Source organism: Quercus robur, chromosome 5 (genome assembly GCF_932294415.1).
Source record: "Quercus robur chromosome 5, dhQueRobu3.1, whole genome shotgun sequence".
In the NCBI taxonomy this organism is placed as follows: domain Eukaryota; kingdom Viridiplantae; phylum Streptophyta; class Magnoliopsida; order Fagales; family Fagaceae; genus Quercus; species Quercus robur.
Window position 1 is genome coordinate 16,490,468 of NC_065538.1, and position 18,588 is coordinate 16,509,055.

Sequence of the window (18,588 nt, forward strand, 5' to 3'; positions counted from 1 at the left end):
GGCCCTCCATTATACCACCCAACAGGATTTGGTCGAGTCTAGATTGAGCCCAAACCCGATTTGACCTAACCCATGTATACCCTTAGACCGTAAAGATTCATTCTTTCAATTGTAAATATTAATAGAAAACTAGCTATTTTCATAAACTTAGATTCTTTGTAGAGTGAAGGTGATTACCATATTTTTTACTCTTGAAAAATTGAATAATTATTATAAGAAATGACTTTAGCGAAGAAGATTATTAGGCAGCTTAAGGCATCTGCCTTAGGGGCAATATATTTGAAGGGACGAAGCCATGGAATTCACCCAAATCATTATTCAAAGTATATTTTTGCTTGATCAATCAATGGGACACTGTTCAAGTCTCTATTTTTTTTATATATATAAAAAATTATGAATTGATAGTTAATGTGGGCGTCAAAAAGATGGATTCTCAAAAATAACTTTCAAAGAATCAAGTTTTTGGCCTCATAGTTAATTTGTATGAACTAAGAACTGAATGATCCACATTGGAAAATTTGAAGAAGAACTTGATTTGAATAATGCTAGTTTTATATTGATAAAGAACTTAAAAATAAGCTTGCCAAGGATAAAAAATTCCAAAAGCAAGGGTACATTCACTTTAAGATATTTCTCTCTCTCTCTCTCTCTCTCTCTCTCTCTCTCTCTCTCTCTCTCTCTCTCTCTCTCTCTCTCTCTCTCTCTCTCTCTCTCATTTTTCTTTGTATGATGTTTTCCATGGATTCATGCTCTTCCTCGGACACTTGATGGTACTAAGATCCTTGGTAAATCTACCCATGGAGCTATGCCAAATAGGCTTCGGTGAGTGAGTACAAGATTATCCCCCAAGGTCTAAACTCCAACTTATAGGGCTCATGATCTTTCTTTCTTAGCAGGGATTGGGCTTGCCTCTTCAGAAGGTCCAATATCATCTAATGTAGAAACCACTCCTCTACCGTTAAGATGGGGAGATTTGAACTTCGACAATTTCATTAGAAAAAACAAAAATTTCAATTAAACTATATGACACATAACAATAATAACATATTGTGTAATATGTTAAAAAAGGTAAATTAGAGAAATATATGAGTGGAGAGTCATCCTCTATCACTTTCCTATGAATAAAAGCAGGCAATTAATTGACAATGACTAAAAGTCGTTTTTTTTTTTTGGAGAAGAATAGTCGTTTATTAGTAACACAAGTACTCGATGTAGTTAAGAGTTTGTGCCTTAAATACTATATACATCTTCCTTTTGAGTAGAGCATAATATGCCAATAAAGATCATCATGGATTACGCCCTAGAATTAATTTTCATTCTGAAGGCATTGCGTGTGGTTGTTTTGGTGATTGGTATTCTTGGCAATTGGAAACTAGCTAAAGGAGACAATGAGCATGCTGGAAGAAAACTTGTTGATTATGTTCCAGGTATGTCATTCATCTTGAAACCTCATTCAGTTCTCTATCTCCCTCTTCAGAAACTAGCTTTTAGACATGCTTGCTTGAACATATTCCCGAAACTAGCCATAAATATTTTATTTTATTTTTGCTTCTAATAAAATGGTAGAAAGAATACACCCATGAGATTTTTTAAGTTTTTTAAGTGTTTTTTTTTTTTTTTTTTCCAAATTTTACAATTTGGGTAGGTTATATATATATATATATGTTAAATTCCTCTTCCAAAAGCTTAAACTATTGAAAAATGAAAAATTTTAATTATTTAACCACATAATTCTAACAATATGCCACTGACTTACAAGGATGTTGACAACTACTCAACAATCTTACCAACTTAATGATAGAGATATCACATATTAGCACAAGTTTGTTAAAATTGGAATCCTATGTCAAATCATTGGGGGGTCAGACTGGATTGGATCACGGATCATACGATCTTGCAATTTTTTTATTTTTTGAAAAAACACACCAAAAAAAAAAAAAAAACACATTGGTAACTTTGTATGTTGATTATAAATTTATCTAAAAATAATAATAATAAAGTTTTGCATCAATATAATGTAATTTGTATATTATACATTGCTACAACTATAATTACAAGACATATATACTTAATTTTTTTAGAGATGAGAGACTCCATTGCGAAGCAGAATATGAATAGTTTCTTATCATATACTTTCCTTCAAATTTTTCAAAAATTAGAAAGCTTTACTATATATACATTGAATTTTTCACCAAAATAAAAATTTCTAACTCTCTATCACACACTCACTTCATTGGAACCAGCCACAACTCAAAAATTGCACTCCCTTCATGTGCCTACCAACTTTTTATTTATTTTACATCTCCCCTCCCCCTTTCCTTGAAAATATTGATTAAAAGTATGTGCCTACATGCTACAATCTTGTTTTTGTCATTGGACCTCTGTAATACGTGTTCAAGAAGATCATATATATAAATGTTGCTAGTTTCTTTTCTTATCTATCTAAACACGTGTAGCGGAAACCAAAATACAAATGACAACCCGAAAATCACTTTATCATTTTAAGAAAATAAAGTGGCCCTAAAAGAGAAAATGGTGTTAAGTGTAACTATGATATTATGTAAGAGAGGCATTATATACCATGGTTACATGACCCAAAAAATTATCCATGAAAATATTATAATTTTTTAAAATTAAGTGCTTAAAACTGCCCAAGTTCCTCGAAATTTGACAACCACAAAACCCTCAACTCTGCTAAGGTTGGGCAGTTTTGTGATTTACTCGTTCGTGCTTAAAACTTAAAAGGGATAGCAAATTTTCGCAAAAAGCATATGGAAGGGTAGGTTCATAATCAATCCCAATTTTTTTAAAAAAAAATTTAATTATTTTGAATTTCAAACTCAAATTCTTCTTGACTTTTCCATATTGATTGGTGTGTTCTAAATATATCTCTTCTTTGGCATTATATATCTAGGATTCATAAGCATCGATTGTGGGGCTACCGAAGATTACTTGGATGATGTCTCTGGTATATTCTACAAGTCAGATACAGGTTTTATAGATACTGGGACAAATTCCAACATATCCCCCGAGAACTACTATCCATATCCGGATGGTGGGCGGCAAACAAGAAACCTGAGAAGCTTTCCACAAGGAAAAAGGAATTGTTACACTTTGAAACCTGAACAAGGCAAAAATAGTAACTATCTCATTAATTTTTTCTTTTATTATGGAAATTATGACAAGAAGAATAAAATTCCAAAGTTCGACGTGTATGTCGGGGTTAATTATAAGAAGACAACATATATCGCTGAGGTATATTCTACATATCTTTTCGATGTGATTCATGCTCCCACGTCAGACATCATATACGTATGTTTGATAAACACTGGGTATGGAATACCTTTTATTTCTGCCTTGGAATTACGTCCTTTGGACAAGTCCCTTTATCCATTTGACTTTGGAACGTTAACAAATAGCTGGCGATATGTCCTGGGCACAGCCACAGATCAATATAAGTTTATCAGGTAAATCAATCATAATTTTGTTCTTTGATTTTCTTTTTATTTAAAATGTCGAATTACAAAAACTAACCCGAGGCTTGGCTCAAACCTAACTATATCAAAACTTTTAAAAATATTCATTTTGTTCTCTACACACTAAAGTCACTTTAACACTATTTGAAAATTCTTCTGATCTTCATTCTTCTTTCTCTATCTTCAGCTTCTATTTATTTATTGTTGGTTAAACACTCCCTCACAGGTGGTGGAGTTAGAAAATTTTTCCGAGAGACAAGTTATGTCACTTTAATATGCCTTAACCTATGCAGCGTAATATAAGAGAAATATTATAATAATAAAAATTACAAGAATATCTATATATATATATATATATATATGATAATAAGTGAAGCTGAGAGAAATTTAAATTATAATTCCAAATTAGAGTTCCAATTTTATACCATGTGTCCTAAATTATTTATTCTTAAAAAGTTTTATCTCTTAATTTTAGAATCAAATGTGGGACAACATTATAAATATTTATGTAGGTGAGTTATTAAGTACAAAAATCAAAGAGTTTAGAGTAAATGAATATTAAAAAAAAAAAAGTGCTTCACAATAATAAATAAATAAATATTGATGAATGGAGTTACAAGCTAGTATATATTGATGAATGACAAAAATAGAATATGTCCCAAATTTTTTACCTTAAAATTCATAGCATTTTTTCTTAAAAAAAAAAAAGAGAAAAAAAAAAAGACCTAGGCTCAACCACAGGTCAACAAGAGAAATTTATCGGGTAAATCAATTACAATTTTGTTCTTTGATTTTCTTTTTATTTAAAATGTCAAAGTACAAAAACTATACCTGAGGTTTGGCTCAAAGCTAACTATATCAAAACTTTTAAAAATATTCAATTTGTTCTCTTCCCACTAAAGTCACTTAACACTATTTGAAAATTCTTCTCATCTTCATTCTTCCCTCTCTATCTTTGGCTTCTATTTATTTATTGTTGGCTAAAACATTCCCGGGCAGTGGTGGAGTTCGAAAATTTTTCTAAGAGACCAGTTATGTCACTTTAATATAGTTTCACCTATGTAGTGTAATATAAGAGAAATATTATAATAATAAAAATTAAGAGAAAATATATATTAATAGATGACAAAAATAGAATGTCCCAAATTTTTAACCATAAAATTCATAGCATTTTTTCTATAAAAAAAAAAATGAAGAAAAAAAGTATGTATTCATATATCCCTAAAGCAAAAACAGTACATGTAAAATGAAAATCAGTTGAAAGCCTAAAAAGAAATGAATTTTTTTTTAGGAAATAAAAATAACTTTTCTAAAGAGATTTGCTTACTTCAATATTTTCATAAACATATGCTCTAAATACTCCTAAAATGATGAGTTATATATTTGGCAAAAAACAAACTAAAAATTAGAAGAATAAAAAAAGAGACAGTAATACTTTAAATGAGTATTATTATAATACTTATGGAATATGGGGGGTAAAAGTCACGATTTAAGTCTTCAAGAAAGAGATTCATACACACATACATTTTAGATTAGTTTAAAGTTGAATTCTATCTAAGATAAAAATAAATAATAAATAAAGAGAGTCATTAATACTTATATGTTTTTATGAACATATGACCTAAATACTCCTAAAATTAAAGAATTATATGAAGGAAAAAAAGTAAATTGAGATGCACAAGTACTTGTGGGTTTAGAGGAGGAAAATGTTCAAGCTATGGAATTAACAGCATATTGTAATTATCTACAAAAATGGTTATTCTATAATATTATATAAATATATATATATATATATATATATATTGTTGATATAAATTTAAACAAAATTATAAATTTTTATTAAAAGCCTTGATAATACTTGATATTATTTTGAAAATATTGTTTCACTGTTTCTTATATTTTTCCCTGTATATATTGTTCATATTATGTCAAATTTGAACACTGTTTTTTAAAATGTCTCGTCTCTGAGACAATCAACTTTTCCATGTCCTATCTAAGGTACAAGAACGATGTTTATGATCGCATATGGTATCCTTATATTAAGTGGCCAAACTCAGTTCCGATCAATACCTCCTCAGATATTGACACACAGAACAACAATGATAGTTATCGACTACCACCAGAAGTATTGAGAACTGCTGTCCAGCCATCTAATGGTGATAATTCCTTAATTTATGATAGCCTGCCCATTTATAACACTGGAAACATGTGTTTTTGCTTTCACTTTGCTGGAATTTCAAAACTTACGCAAGGAAAGAAAAGAGAATTCATTATTTCTGTGTATGGGGGAACCGATACCTATACCTCAGAGCCAATAACGCTTGACCATTTAAAGCCACTGTCCATATGTCTCAATCGGAGAATCGAAGGCCATTTTAGATTTGTTATTAGTGCAACAACGCGGTCTGACCTTCCTCCCATCCTCAACGCGTTTGAGCTTCACAACGTAATTCCTCAGTCTGATCTACACGAACCAACCAACTCAAGAGATGGTAAGTACCTTTATCTAATTATTCTCTTTCTTTTTTTCCTTTTTAAAGTATTAAAAGTTTGAGGTTGATAGAAATTTATTCTGATTTGAGCTAAACAAAACAAAAGCTGAACGGAAACATTGAGAAATACATGAGCGAACAAATGATAGGTTTGTCATAGATGAGAATATAGGTTTGTCATAAAAACCAATATAAAAAGTATAATTCTATTTTTCTTTTTAGTATAGAAGTGAAATCTTTAAACACTCATTGTATGACAATTTCCTATTGAGTTTTATACAATCTTTGTATGAAAGAATAATATCTGATTAAATTCATAATGTTAAGAAATAAAATTCTTAATGTTAAGAAGTTATTTATTGAAAAATTACATATAGAATTAAAAAGTTCATAAGATAAATAAAATCAATTATCTTCATATGGTATTGAATTATTCCTTTCTCCTAAAACATGAATTTTTTTTTTTTTTTTTTTTTTTTTTTTTTTTTTTGTTGTTGTTGTTGTTGTTGTTGTTGTTGACATTTAAACAAAATATATACTAAAGAATATATATGAAATATGTAATCAAACTGTGAGATTTTAAGAATATGAATTTTGGTATAAAGTTTTTAGATAGTGTAAAATTTCTTAGAATTACACCATATATAAGTTGAACTCAACCTTTTATATATATATATATATATATATATTTATATATATTCAATCCATAAACTCAATTTTTTTGAATAATTTTATGCTACAAAAAACTAAAACTTAAAAATTTTAATTGATGAGCTAAAAAAGTTGTAATACAAAAGTTATGGTAGTAGAAAACCAAAAAAAAAAAAAAAAAAGAGGACGGAAGAAGAAGAGACATATTTGACAATTTTGGATTTTTCTATTCCTTCGTTGACGTCATATTGTACAACAAATATTCTAATCCCTCTTCACTTTTTATCCTGAATGATAATAATCTAATTATAGTGCAAAAACATATAAATATACAGTTGATTTCTTAATTAGAGTTGAATAATTGTAATAAGTTTTTTTTTTTTTCCTGGCTTTAGTGGATTGTGAATCATCCGAAATCTGCATATATTTTTAGGCTTATGGCCATCAATTATGTAAATGTTTCATTCTTTGAAATAGTTGAGATTCTAGGTGCTTCGTTCTTTGAAATAGTTGAGAATATCAGATTTACTAGAGCAAAGCATACTATTTAGTATTTAGTTCCACAACCAAATTCGACAATTCATCTGTGATACTTTCCCCTTTTTGTAGCGCATTTCTTTACAATCATATACAGGTAAATCTAATATATATTCTCAATCATTCAAAGAAAAAATATATCAAAAGTGTTACAAATTTTATTACAAAGAATGAAGCATAAGTGAAAGAAAATTATTATTGGGGAATTGTTGTGACACGGACATGTACTTCCTTAATTCAGCAATTGGTAAGTCTAATTACTTCGTGCTCAACTTATATATATAATTTTGTTTTTAGAGTTGAAAATTCTTTTGGTTAAAAAAAGCATGTTACTTTTATCTAATAATTAGAATTTATAAGTGAGATAATTAAAATTATTGTCTGTTTGGATAAAGCATCTCAGCATTAAATAAATTTGGTTAAATTAGGTTTGATCTTGAGTACAAATTTTAATTCTATTAGGTAATATTTTGTCTCTGTTTTTTTTTATTTTTTATTTTTACAAATTCTCTAATTTGACTTTGTAGATATTAATACTTATCATTTAAAAATTTATTATATATATAAATATTGTCAAACTTTCTCCTACACTTCACTAGTTAGCAAATATTGTTAAACTATAAAATGAAAACTTTTGATTTTTTGTTAACTTTTTTTAATGTAGTGACAAAATCTTTTGAAGATTTACCACTTTCCACATCATCATTCTGATATATAACTTTTAGTTTGGTTTTTAGAGTTTCAAATAGTATTCAACTATGTTTGTTTAAACTAATTAGAATTCACCATATTTTTGGACAAAGCACCCAACACTAGAAAAATTCTAATTAACTTCTTTTGATCTTTTCTAAGTAAATTATAACTAAACTAGGTAAGTTATTTCTATAAAAACTCTCTATTGACTGCTTTATTTATTATATTTATAAACAAAATATTTATCATGTATAAAATCTTTTATAGAACTTTCTCGTACATTACATGAGTTAGTAACTAGTACAACAATATAATAAAAATAGCAAACTAGAAGTCTGGTCATGTAAAGTGGTAATATTTTCTCTATGACAAGTGGTTATATTCTCTTTAAGCCAAGTTAATTCCCTTTATTTAAATTATATAATTGTTTTGAATTTTTGGAGTGGTTTCTAATTAAACCTTAAATTATAAAACATATTAATTAAAATCATTAAATTTTAAATCAATTAAATCCTCGCACTTAGTGAGTAACTATTAACTAAAATTAACCAATATTCACTTAAATTGTGACTAAAACCTATCTAAAGGTATACCAAAAAAAAAAAAAAAAAAAAAATCATTCTAGGTGAAATTATAAGACCATTATTGTACAATTGCAATATAAGAATTGTGAAATTATATAATAATATCAACTGTTGTCATCAAAATTTACTATAAAATTAACATTATACAGGTTTTGTAAGGACACAATTTGGTTTCCAAGCCTAAAGGATGGATGAACTTAGGCCCAAAGAGTCCAATACAATTATGAATTTGTACAGAGTGGGTTAGAAAACTCAGCTTTAATAAGTTTGACAACAAATAAAGTGGATTCAGATGACAAGAAAATGAAAATAGACTAGTTTAATCTGAAGAAAATCGTCATCGGCACAGTCCGAGGAGATCAATTTTTATATATTTCTCTCAAGTTTGATTACAAGTTTAATTCTTGATTGCTACAGTGTTTTTCTCTTAATTTCCTGATCCCTTCCCCTTAGGGTTTTCTTTCTATTTTATACCATCCTCTTTTTTCATCTCTACCCTCCACATGTAGACTAGATTGTTGGTGTTGATTCTTGTCTCATCAGCACCTTCTTGAAGTCTTTGGATAGTAGCTGTAAGGTTGAAATTTCCTGTTCATGTATCACTTTTTCGTTAATGCGACTAGAGAGTTAGCTGCAGAGCATTTAATATGGTGGTAGCAGCTTTCCCTTTAGATATTTCATATCCTCCATCTCTCTTGCTTCTTCTTGATACTTATCTTCATTAGTGGAATCGTTCAGAACATTGCTCTTGATGTTAGACCGCCCCTTTTGACCTCGGCTTTACTCAGCCGAGGAAGCACTCTTCCTCGAATTGCCTTCTGGGATGATCATGATCAGACTTCATTTCTTTACTTACTAACATGGATTCTTAGGAAGGTGTTTATCCATTCTAGAACTACTTAATATCCTTAGATTGGACCCCCAGCCTAATATATATATATATATATATATATATAGATATGTACTCCTGGAGCGATCACCACTACAGGTTCATATCCAAATCATATTATATCATATATTACATAATATAACTTTTGCCATACGTGGTGTAGTTGCAACAAGTAAATGACTCTTTTTTTTTTTTAATATTATTTTTACACTTTTGATTTTCCATTATGTTATATAGAACACAGTAAGAGTTTTTATAAGTTTGAAATTTATTTTGCTATTTTATTTTATATTATTTTAACAATCTACTATAATTGTTTGTTTTAAAATTAAATTTTGAGTTGTACATGTCATTCTTTCACTATATAATTGTATATTAGTATTAGAAGTCATATAACATAATTTCTCTATATGACTAATCATAGATGGCGATACGGACGTAAGTACGAACAGGTGGCGAGCAAATAAGTGGTGGATATGGCTCATTGTGGCAGTAGGGGGAATCATCATCGCCTTGTTGTGCTTATTATGCTATGCAAAAGTGAAAAAACACATAGCTGAAGGTAATTGATATTCTTACCATAGATATTTTGGATATATTATTGATGATAAAGCAACAAAAAATTTTCAAATTATATTTTGCATATTTGTTAATTAGGGGAGAGAAAGAAGAAACAAAAGATACTTCTACAAGAACTTAGAGGTAATGCAATATCGTCCACTGTACGTGACAAAGTGAAGAAACGAAATAATGATAGGCAAGATAGCCATGAATTGCAAATCTTCAGCTTTGAAACCATTTCTGCTGCCACAAGGAATTTTTCAACTAAATATAAATTAGGAGAAGGTGGTTTTGGACCAGTTTATAAGGTTCTCTCTCTCTCTCTCTCTATATGGGTGTGTGTGAGATACACCAAATTGTGCTGATTTGATTGGATTAAATTGTTTAAGTTTGTATTGTCTGGGTGTGTGATGAGTCGCATATTGAGTCTTTACAAAGTGGATCTTCGGTATCTGGAGCCTCGATTGCAACTTAACTAACCATTTTGGAGTGTCAAATTAAGTAGATGTGGCTAGTGCTTTTCTCAAGTTGTTACACATGATATCAAAGAAACTAAGTAAACTTCATAACATCATGTGGCTTAGGGTCATTGCAATACAATGTGGGCCTTGATAAGGTCATCAAAAATTTAAGTGAGGGAGATTGTTATATCCCAAATTGTGTGGATTTGATTTGATTAGATTTTTTGAGTTGTGTTATGTGGCCATAGTCTGAGTCGCATATCAAGTTTTTTGCAAGATAGATGTTCAATTTACAAGTAATTACAAGGAGTCCTAATTACAACTTGACTAGTATTTTTGAGGTGTAAGTGCAGATGTGATTAGCATTTTCTTCGAGCGTCACACAATTTGTGTGTATGATTAAATTTGAATATGATTAAACAATTAAATGATTTTTAAGTTTTTTAAATGGGTGGTATGATGGATAGTGGAAATAAGGTTTGAAATCAAGACAATATATTTTAATACTATTATAAATTATCAACCATACACAAAGCTTATGCAGAAATCTAAGAATTTACACCATCTAACTATTATTCAAACTAAATGTACCACCTTGACCCAATGCTCTCTTTATTTATTTTTCTGGTGCAAAATTTGAACTTAAGAACTAGAGTTTTGGCCAAGGGCAAGGTAGAATCTTGATAGAAAATTAAATAATAAAAATGGAAACTGATTTAAGATAATGTAAGTGAGATTTCACTATTGAAATATATTTTCAGGGTGAATTATATGATGGGCAGAAAATAGCAATAAAGAGACTCTCAAGAAGTTCTGGACAGGGATTGGTAGAGTTCAAGAATGAAGCTATTCTTATTGCCAAACTCCAACACACAAATCTTGTAAGATTGTTAGGGCTTTGCATTCAGCAAGAAGAAAAAATTCTAATCTATGAGTACATGCCCAACAAAAGCTTAGACTTCTTCCTCTTTGGTAGGGTGTATGTTCATTACAAGGAAAATTTTCTTATTGGATATTTGTTTTTCTATTATATGCAATCAATTATTACTTATCATTTGCTTGCAATTATTTTCTACTTTGAGTCAGATTCTACTAAAAAGTCTTTATTAAATTGGAAAAAACGCTTCAACATCATTGAAGGCATTGCTCAAGGACTTCTTTATCTTCACAAATATTCAAGACTAAGAGTAATTCACCGAGACTTAAAAGCAAGCAATATTTTGCTTGATGAGGATATGAATCCAAAAATTTCTGACTTTGGCTTGGCTAGAATATTTGGGTTGAAAGGATTAGAAGAAAACACAAATAGAATTGTTGGAACATAGTAAGTATTCATTGCATTTCAAGTAAGCAAAATTTAATTCTATTTGAGTGTATGCATATATGTGCTTATTCATACACTAAATTTTATTGGTCAATTATTATTTCAGTGGTTATATGTCTCCAGAGTATGCCATGAATGGTGTTCTTTCAATAAAAATTGATGTATTCAGCTATGGAGTCCTACTATTGGAAATTGTGAGCAGCAAGAAAAATAATAGTTGCTATTACTCTGAATATCCACTCAACCTTATAGGATATGTAAGTTTCTCAATTAACTCTTCTAAATTTATACACGAGATTTTGAATATAATAATTAACATTGTGTGTACAACTGGTCTCGTATCAGGCATGGCAGTTATGGAATGAAGGGAAAGGTTTGGAGCTAATAGACCCAACAATAATAGATGAGTCATCCCCTTCATCTGAAATATTGAGATGCATTCATGTTGGTCTTTTATGCGTACAAGACCAAGCAACAGATAGACCTACCATGCTAGATGTTGCAACTATGCTTTCAAGTGAAACTGTTCAACTCCTTCCTCCAAAACAACCTGCATATCTTATCAACATTGTTCAAGAAAAACCATTAGAGGTTTCTGAAATTAAGCCAGAAAATTGTTCCATAAATGATGTTACAATTTCAGAGATGAAAGCAAGATAAATACTAAGCAAGGGTGGTTACAAGACCACCCTGACTTGACCAAAAAAAAAAAAAAAATCATTCTTGCAAAAATATATTTTATATAAACAATTTGTTTTAAACTAAACTGTTTTATCTACTCTACAAAAAGTTATTGACCACCCAACTTGAGAATCTCAAGAATTTGGGTTCAACAAAAATAGAATAATGTACATCCACAGTACTTTTATAATAATTTTACAAGGAATTATATGTGACTAGTTGTTACAGGTTTTAAACTAGGCCAACCATTAACATTACTTTCTTACCTGTCAATAACAACTCGTCACGTAGTATTTCTCAAAAAATAATTTTGGCCCCTCAAACATAATCTTTAATCCTTTAAATAAATAAAAGCCTAAATAATAAATTTTTTTTTTTTTTGAGTAACAATAAAAATAAAAAATATTTAGCCTATTCCGAACCTATGTAAATCCTTAACCTAAGACAGCGGGCCGAAGCAAAGAAAGTCAGAAAATTGTGATTTTTCCCCCACCTAAGATAAGATTTCTCCCCTAAATTTCAGGATCCAATTCCTCTCTCTTATCACGATCTTACCTCTTCTTCATCGTTGTGTTTTCTTTGCTGCGCACCTCTTCTTTTTGGTTTTCTCTGGCCACTGTTTTGCACCTTCTTCATTTCTCTCTCTCTCTAGCTCAGTCAGTATCTTATTTAGCATTTTGTTTCTTTTATTTTATTATTGTTTTGTTTTGGGTGTCTTTAAACTAATTACACCATTGAATTCAAATGCATTAAAGATAGCTACCCTCACGTGAAATTGAGTAGTGAGTACTGATGAGTCTTCCGTCAAGGCAATAAATTGAAGCAAAGTAACAAGAATTAAAGAAAGCAAAACGTGTAGGAAATAAAATTGAAAGCAAAAAAAAATAATGATAATAAATAAAAAAGAGATAAAACATAATCAAAAGGAATGCTAACCACAGTACGTAGACTAAAGTAGGCATGTGAAGGCTTAAGTTTTAACATTTGAATAAGGGAGTTTAGAGAAAGAGTTAATAAAATTGTTGGTGGGTGGTTGAGATATCATTAAAAAAAAATATTTTAAATTCCGTTTAGTGATTTATTAAAATTATTTTATATATATATATATATATATTGATAACTCTGAAATAATATATTGGTACTAATCGGAATCAAAATATATCATTCATTTAATTAAACCGAAACAACCTCCACTATGAAATTGACTCTTTATTGTTCATTTAGACTTTTTTTTTTTTTTCGTGGGGGGGGGGGGGGGGGGGGGGCTCATAACTTGAAATCTTGGGTCTATCCTTGTGACTACCTACCTAAAAACAACCAGCTTTTTTCATGAAAACAGTCATAGAAGAGCCTGTGGTAGCCAAAAGGAAGATGGAAAGCATTTCTATCAATGATGTTACAATTTCAGGGATGGATCCTGTTAAGTTATGGTTTTTCACATTACATTTATGTTGACTTTATCTCATGACAAAAAATGTTTTAATTCCATTAATTTATTTCCTTGTATTTTGTGGGATTTAATTGTAATAGGTTTAGTATTAATTTAGTGAAAATCTGATCAAAATAGTTAAAGGTCACATGAAGAGCACATGCCGGAAGTTGAAGAGTCAATGAGTTTTATAACTCATCTCACGATTTGGCTCGCAAGATGATTCGCGAAATGCACTGACAGTTGGGATTTTAAGTGTGACTCTTATGCCCTTCACTCATACTATATATACTCTCATTACCCACAAAATTGTAAGGAGGCTATTTAGAAGAAAACCCTAGAAAGGTTTCTACAACACACCCACCTTGTTAGAAAGAGCTACACATCCTTAAGAGAGAAATCCTTAGTCTCTTCTCCTCTCTTCTCCCATTGTTATACCATTGAGAGGAGATTTGTACCCAAACATAACTCACCTATTCATAATGTAGAGAGTGTTTCAGAGCTTGAGAAGTATTAATATTTGCCAAAATAAGCCAATGAGGCTTGGCAATGCAATCGAGCGGTATTGCAGGATCCGAGAAGCTAGTGAAGACAAGACTCCAAGAAGTCCATTGGTAGTTGGAGTTTGGAGGGCTCAATTACTTTGGGTTAATTAGGCTTGAAGGGACTTTTTGGTATCCTTGTACTCCAATATATTCACTAGTGGATCATTTCGACTTGGAGGGTCACGGATAGATATTTTGCTGAGTTCTTCTGTTTCCTCTTTGATAACACATCGCTATGTTATCTTGGATTTGCTATTCTTTTATCCGTTGCCCTTTCCATTTTAGCTTGCACTTATTTGTTCATCCATGCAATTGTTGAGTGCTTCGATTAATTAATTTGCTAATCACGTATATTCTGCATCAAGTGTGTTAAGCATACTATTAATCAAGCCATAATGAAAATTAGGAGTCTAAACAAGCTCAAGTTATTTGCAATATTGAGCTTTCAGATCCTAGATAGATACACTAGTCATTTACAAATGTATGTTCATTTAGGGATAGACATGATGGTATTTTTTTTTTTTTTTTTCTATATATTTTCAAATGTAGAAGGATTTCTAGTAGGGACTATGTTCATTTAAGAAAGATATGTTTTTTTTTTTTTTTTTTTTTTTTTTTTTTTTTTTGAGGGGGAGAAAGATGTGTTAACTTATCGACAATTACAGGCCTTATCACTATTAATGATCCGAATCAGCGAGTAATAGGTAAAATTTTCATATGTTCGGTGTTAAAATTATCTTTTTTTTGGTGAATTTTGGGGCTCATACTTAGAAGGCTTTCGACACATTTTAAAAAATTTCAATCCAATTGAAATTAATGAAACTTTAAAGTAACAAAATAGAAGTTTACCACTACCAAAATGTTTGGACGTTATTGACTAGGATGAGTCATGTTGTCTCTGACAGTGGCTCTTCCACGTTTAGTTGCAGAAGTTGAAGCTGTGGTAGTGGTGAAACCTCTGGAATTTTATTTGGAAATAGGTACTATAGAGATTCTGAGGGAGACTCAAAGCTAATAATGAACGCATCTCTATTGTGACCTCTTACATAACTTAATTGAAACTTTTAAAATTTCAAAATTTTAATGGAACAAAATAGAAGTTTTCCTATAAAAGAAAAAAAAAAGTTTGGACATTATTGACTAGGTTAAATTATATCACCAAAAAATTTGAAAAAGGAAAAGCCAAGAAATTCATTGTAGGATTCAAATCATTATTATCCGTAAGCTTTTTCTTGCATAGGCATTGATGCATTTAAAAATAATAAAACACACACATATATAAAAGTTTAATACTAGGTATATTTGATTTTTATTTAATTTTTCCAACTCTTGAGAAATCTTGTAAAGATATCGATTGAGACAATCTGCAAATAGCTCATTCCTTTTTCTTTTCTATTTTTTGAGAATCAAAGTAGTGTCTTTTATTCAATGAATACCATCAAAGTCTGCTAAAACAAAATAATAAATCTATGGTGGAACATCCTCCGTCCACACCCTATAATCTGTAACATTTAAAGCCAAACGAGCTAAAGGATGAGCAAGCATATTACCCTCTCTCTTAACATGAGATAAGTGTAATTTACTAAAACTTCTAGCCTTTGATCTTACTTCATCAAGAATTATACCGTCTGTTGACAAAAAGGGACTATCATATTTGAGAGCATGCATGAGGACTTGACAATCACCCTCCAAGGTGACCTCTTGAAACCCCAGTTCGGACACTAGCTGTAAGGCCGATGCTGCAGTCATACCTTCAACTTCAAAAGGAGAATATACACAACTAAAGGTCCTAGACAGCGAAGCCAATACCGCTCCCTGTGCATCACGAATTACGGCACCAATCCCTAACTTTTGCTCCTTACTGAATAGTGCGCCATCAAAATTGATCTTAACTATGTCCAAGATAGGAGCTCTCCATCAAGCTCGGACCGGTGTGGACCGTGGTGAGGGAGATGGCAGCACTGCCTGGTATTCCGTTAGGAGTTCCAAGGCCAAGTTTGCGAGCTGGTTTGGGCTACACCAAGGTTGATTAGCTCTGACCCAGTTCCGATGTGTCCATATTGTCCAGACCGTGACCGAGAACAGCTCTAAATTCTGTTGCCTTTTGATCATCCAAGACAGCAGCTCTTTGAAATCAATGAATGTCGTGGTTCTTCTATAAGCCCATAATGACTCATCTGCCCATACAACATCCAGTTCACGGCATGACCAGAGGGCGTGAAGGGGCGTTTCAGGCACCATCTTACATCTGTCACATAGAGGATCATCGATGATCGTGCGTCAAACAAGGTTCTGTTTTGTGGGCAGTGAATTCTGACAAGCTCTCCATAACAGGTTCCTCATTTTGTTTGGGATTTGTAGAGACCGAACCTCCTTCCACATTGTCTTTTCTGATGCAATCAATTCCGACTCTACATTGGGATCACCCTCTACCTGGAGAAACCGATATCCGGATTTGCTATTATACACTCCATTGTGTGTGAAAGGCCAAAATAGGCTGTCCTCACAAGTCTCGGTTGGCAAAGGCAGATTTTTAATTAACTCCACTTCCTCCCGAACAAAAATACCTTCCACCATGCCGTGATTCCACTGCCTTAGTTCACTGTCAATGAGAATTTTGACTCTCGCCTCAGCCAAGGTTTCACATATTGGAGAAATAACTTGCGGGGCTTGTTTCCTTGGAAGCCAATTGCTCTCCCATATGCCCACTGATTTCCCATAACCTATTCTCCATCTACAACCCCTTTCTAACACATCCCTCCCATGTAAAATACTACTCCATGCATATGATCCCCCTCAAGAATTTTTGGCTTCCATGATTGAACACTTCAAGAAAAACCGAGCCTTAAATACTTTATAAAATAGAGAATCTTGGTTTTTCAAGAGCCGCCAAGCTTGCTTCACCAAAAGGGAATTATTAAACAAAGCCAAGTCTCTGAACCTCATACCTCCTTGTTTTGATTTAGTCAATTCTTCCCATTTCACCCAATGGATTTTCCTTCTCTCCCCCTTTTGTCCCCACCCGAATTTCTTGATCAAGGCTTCAATATCATGACCAAGCCCCACAGGTAATTTGAAGCACCCCATGGCAAAGGTTGGGATGGCTTGAATGATAGCCTTAATCAATACTTCACGACCCGCTTGAGACAGAAGCTTTCCTTCCAAACTTTGTAATTTTCTCCAAATCTTTTCTTTAATGAGATTGAAGCTTTGTTTCTTCCTTCTTCCAACCAAAGAAGGTAGGCCCAAATATTGCTCACAATGTTCAATCTCATGTAATCCCAAGGCTGATTTGATCTCGTTTTTATTGATCTCCATGGTTGATTTGTTGAAGAAAATTGTTGTTTTATTTTTGTTGACCTTTTGCCCCGAAGCTTTCTTATATCTTTCCAAGATGCTCAAAATCTGTCCACACTCCCTTTGGGTTGCCCTGCAAAAAATAAGGCTATCATCTGCAAATAAAAGATGGGTTAGTTTTGGTCCCCTACGACATAAAGAGAACCCTTTGACATCCCCCCTAGTTTCCGCCTGTTGTATGAGGCCATTTAGACCTTCAATGCAAAGGAGGAAGAGAAAAGGAGACAAAAGGTCTCCTTGTCGAATGTCTCTAGTAGGATGAATCAAACCGTGGGGTTCTCCATTCACTAGTATCGAATATGTCACTAATTGGACACAAGCCATGATTAACCCAATCCATTGCTTGGTTTTTCATGCAATGCAAAGATTCAAAGGCCACCAAAATGTTATTAGTGATGAGTCTATTTTTTGTGAAGGCAGATTGGTGTTCGGTAATGATTAGGGGTAAAACTTTCTTGAGTCTATTAGCTAGAACTTTAGAGAAAATTTTGTAGAGAACATTGCATAAACGAATGGGTTGAAATTCTTAGACCAATTCAGGGTTTTTTGTTTTAGGAATAAGGGTGATAAAGGTGTGGTTTAGGGGGTGAGGGAGAGTACCTGAATTGAGCCAAGATAAAACTGAGCTCGTAACATCATTATCCACTAGACCCCAAAAGTGTTGATAAAACAAAGGCGGCATTCCATTAGGGTCTGGAGCTTTCAATGGAGCCATTTGTTTTAGTGTTGTGACCACTTCGGATTCTAGGAATGAACTCGTGAGTGCTGCATTCATCTCTTCTGTTATTACCCTTGGAATGTGGTCAATGATATCCATATGTATGTCCGGCTTTGAGGTGGCAAACAACTCCTGATAGTACCTTATGAACACCAAGGCAATTGGCTCTAAATGGATCTGCCAATTATTT

The 18,588-nt window shown here is 31.8% G+C and overlaps 1 protein-coding gene across 2 annotated transcripts; it reads left to right on the forward strand.

Moving 5' to 3' along the window:
- Positions 1-1,169: 1,169 nt before the first annotated feature.
- LOC126725285 (putative cysteine-rich receptor-like protein kinase 12) lies at positions 1,170-12,375 on the forward strand. 2 transcript variants are annotated; one of them, XM_050429850.1, is made up of 9 exons: positions 1,170-1,427; positions 2,915-3,467; positions 5,475-5,968; positions 9,747-9,884; positions 9,980-10,191; positions 11,106-11,316; positions 11,431-11,668; positions 11,775-11,925; positions 12,014-12,375. In XM_050429850.1, the coding sequence occupies exons 1-9, from the start codon at positions 1,271-1,273 to the stop codon at positions 12,326-12,328; spliced, it is 2,469 nt and encodes an 822-aa protein (XP_050285807.1). In that variant the 5' UTR covers positions 1,170-1,270; the 3' UTR covers positions 12,329-12,375. The 2 variants fall into 2 exon arrangements, with proteins under 2 accessions (XP_050285807.1, XP_050285808.1); XM_050429851.1 differs by having other exon boundaries at positions 11,485-11,668.
- The last annotated feature ends 6,213 nt before the right edge of the window (positions 12,376-18,588 follow it).

What these genes read in the sequence shown, in the direction of transcription:
- LOC126725285 (XM_050429850.1), top strand. Translation starts at nt 1,271, where the DNA reads ATGCCAATAAAGATCATCATGGATTACGCCCTAGAATTAATTTTCATT. An exon ending in ACCAACCAACTCAAGAGATG is followed by an intron (nt 5,969 to 9,746) that starts GTAAGTACCTTT and finishes GACTAATCATAG; the next exon opens with ATGGCGATACGGACGTAAGT. An exon ending in CTTAGACTTCTTCCTCTTTG is followed by an intron (nt 11,317 to 11,430) that starts GTAGGGTGTATG and finishes ACTTTGAGTCAG; the next exon opens with ATTCTACTAAAAAGTCTTTA.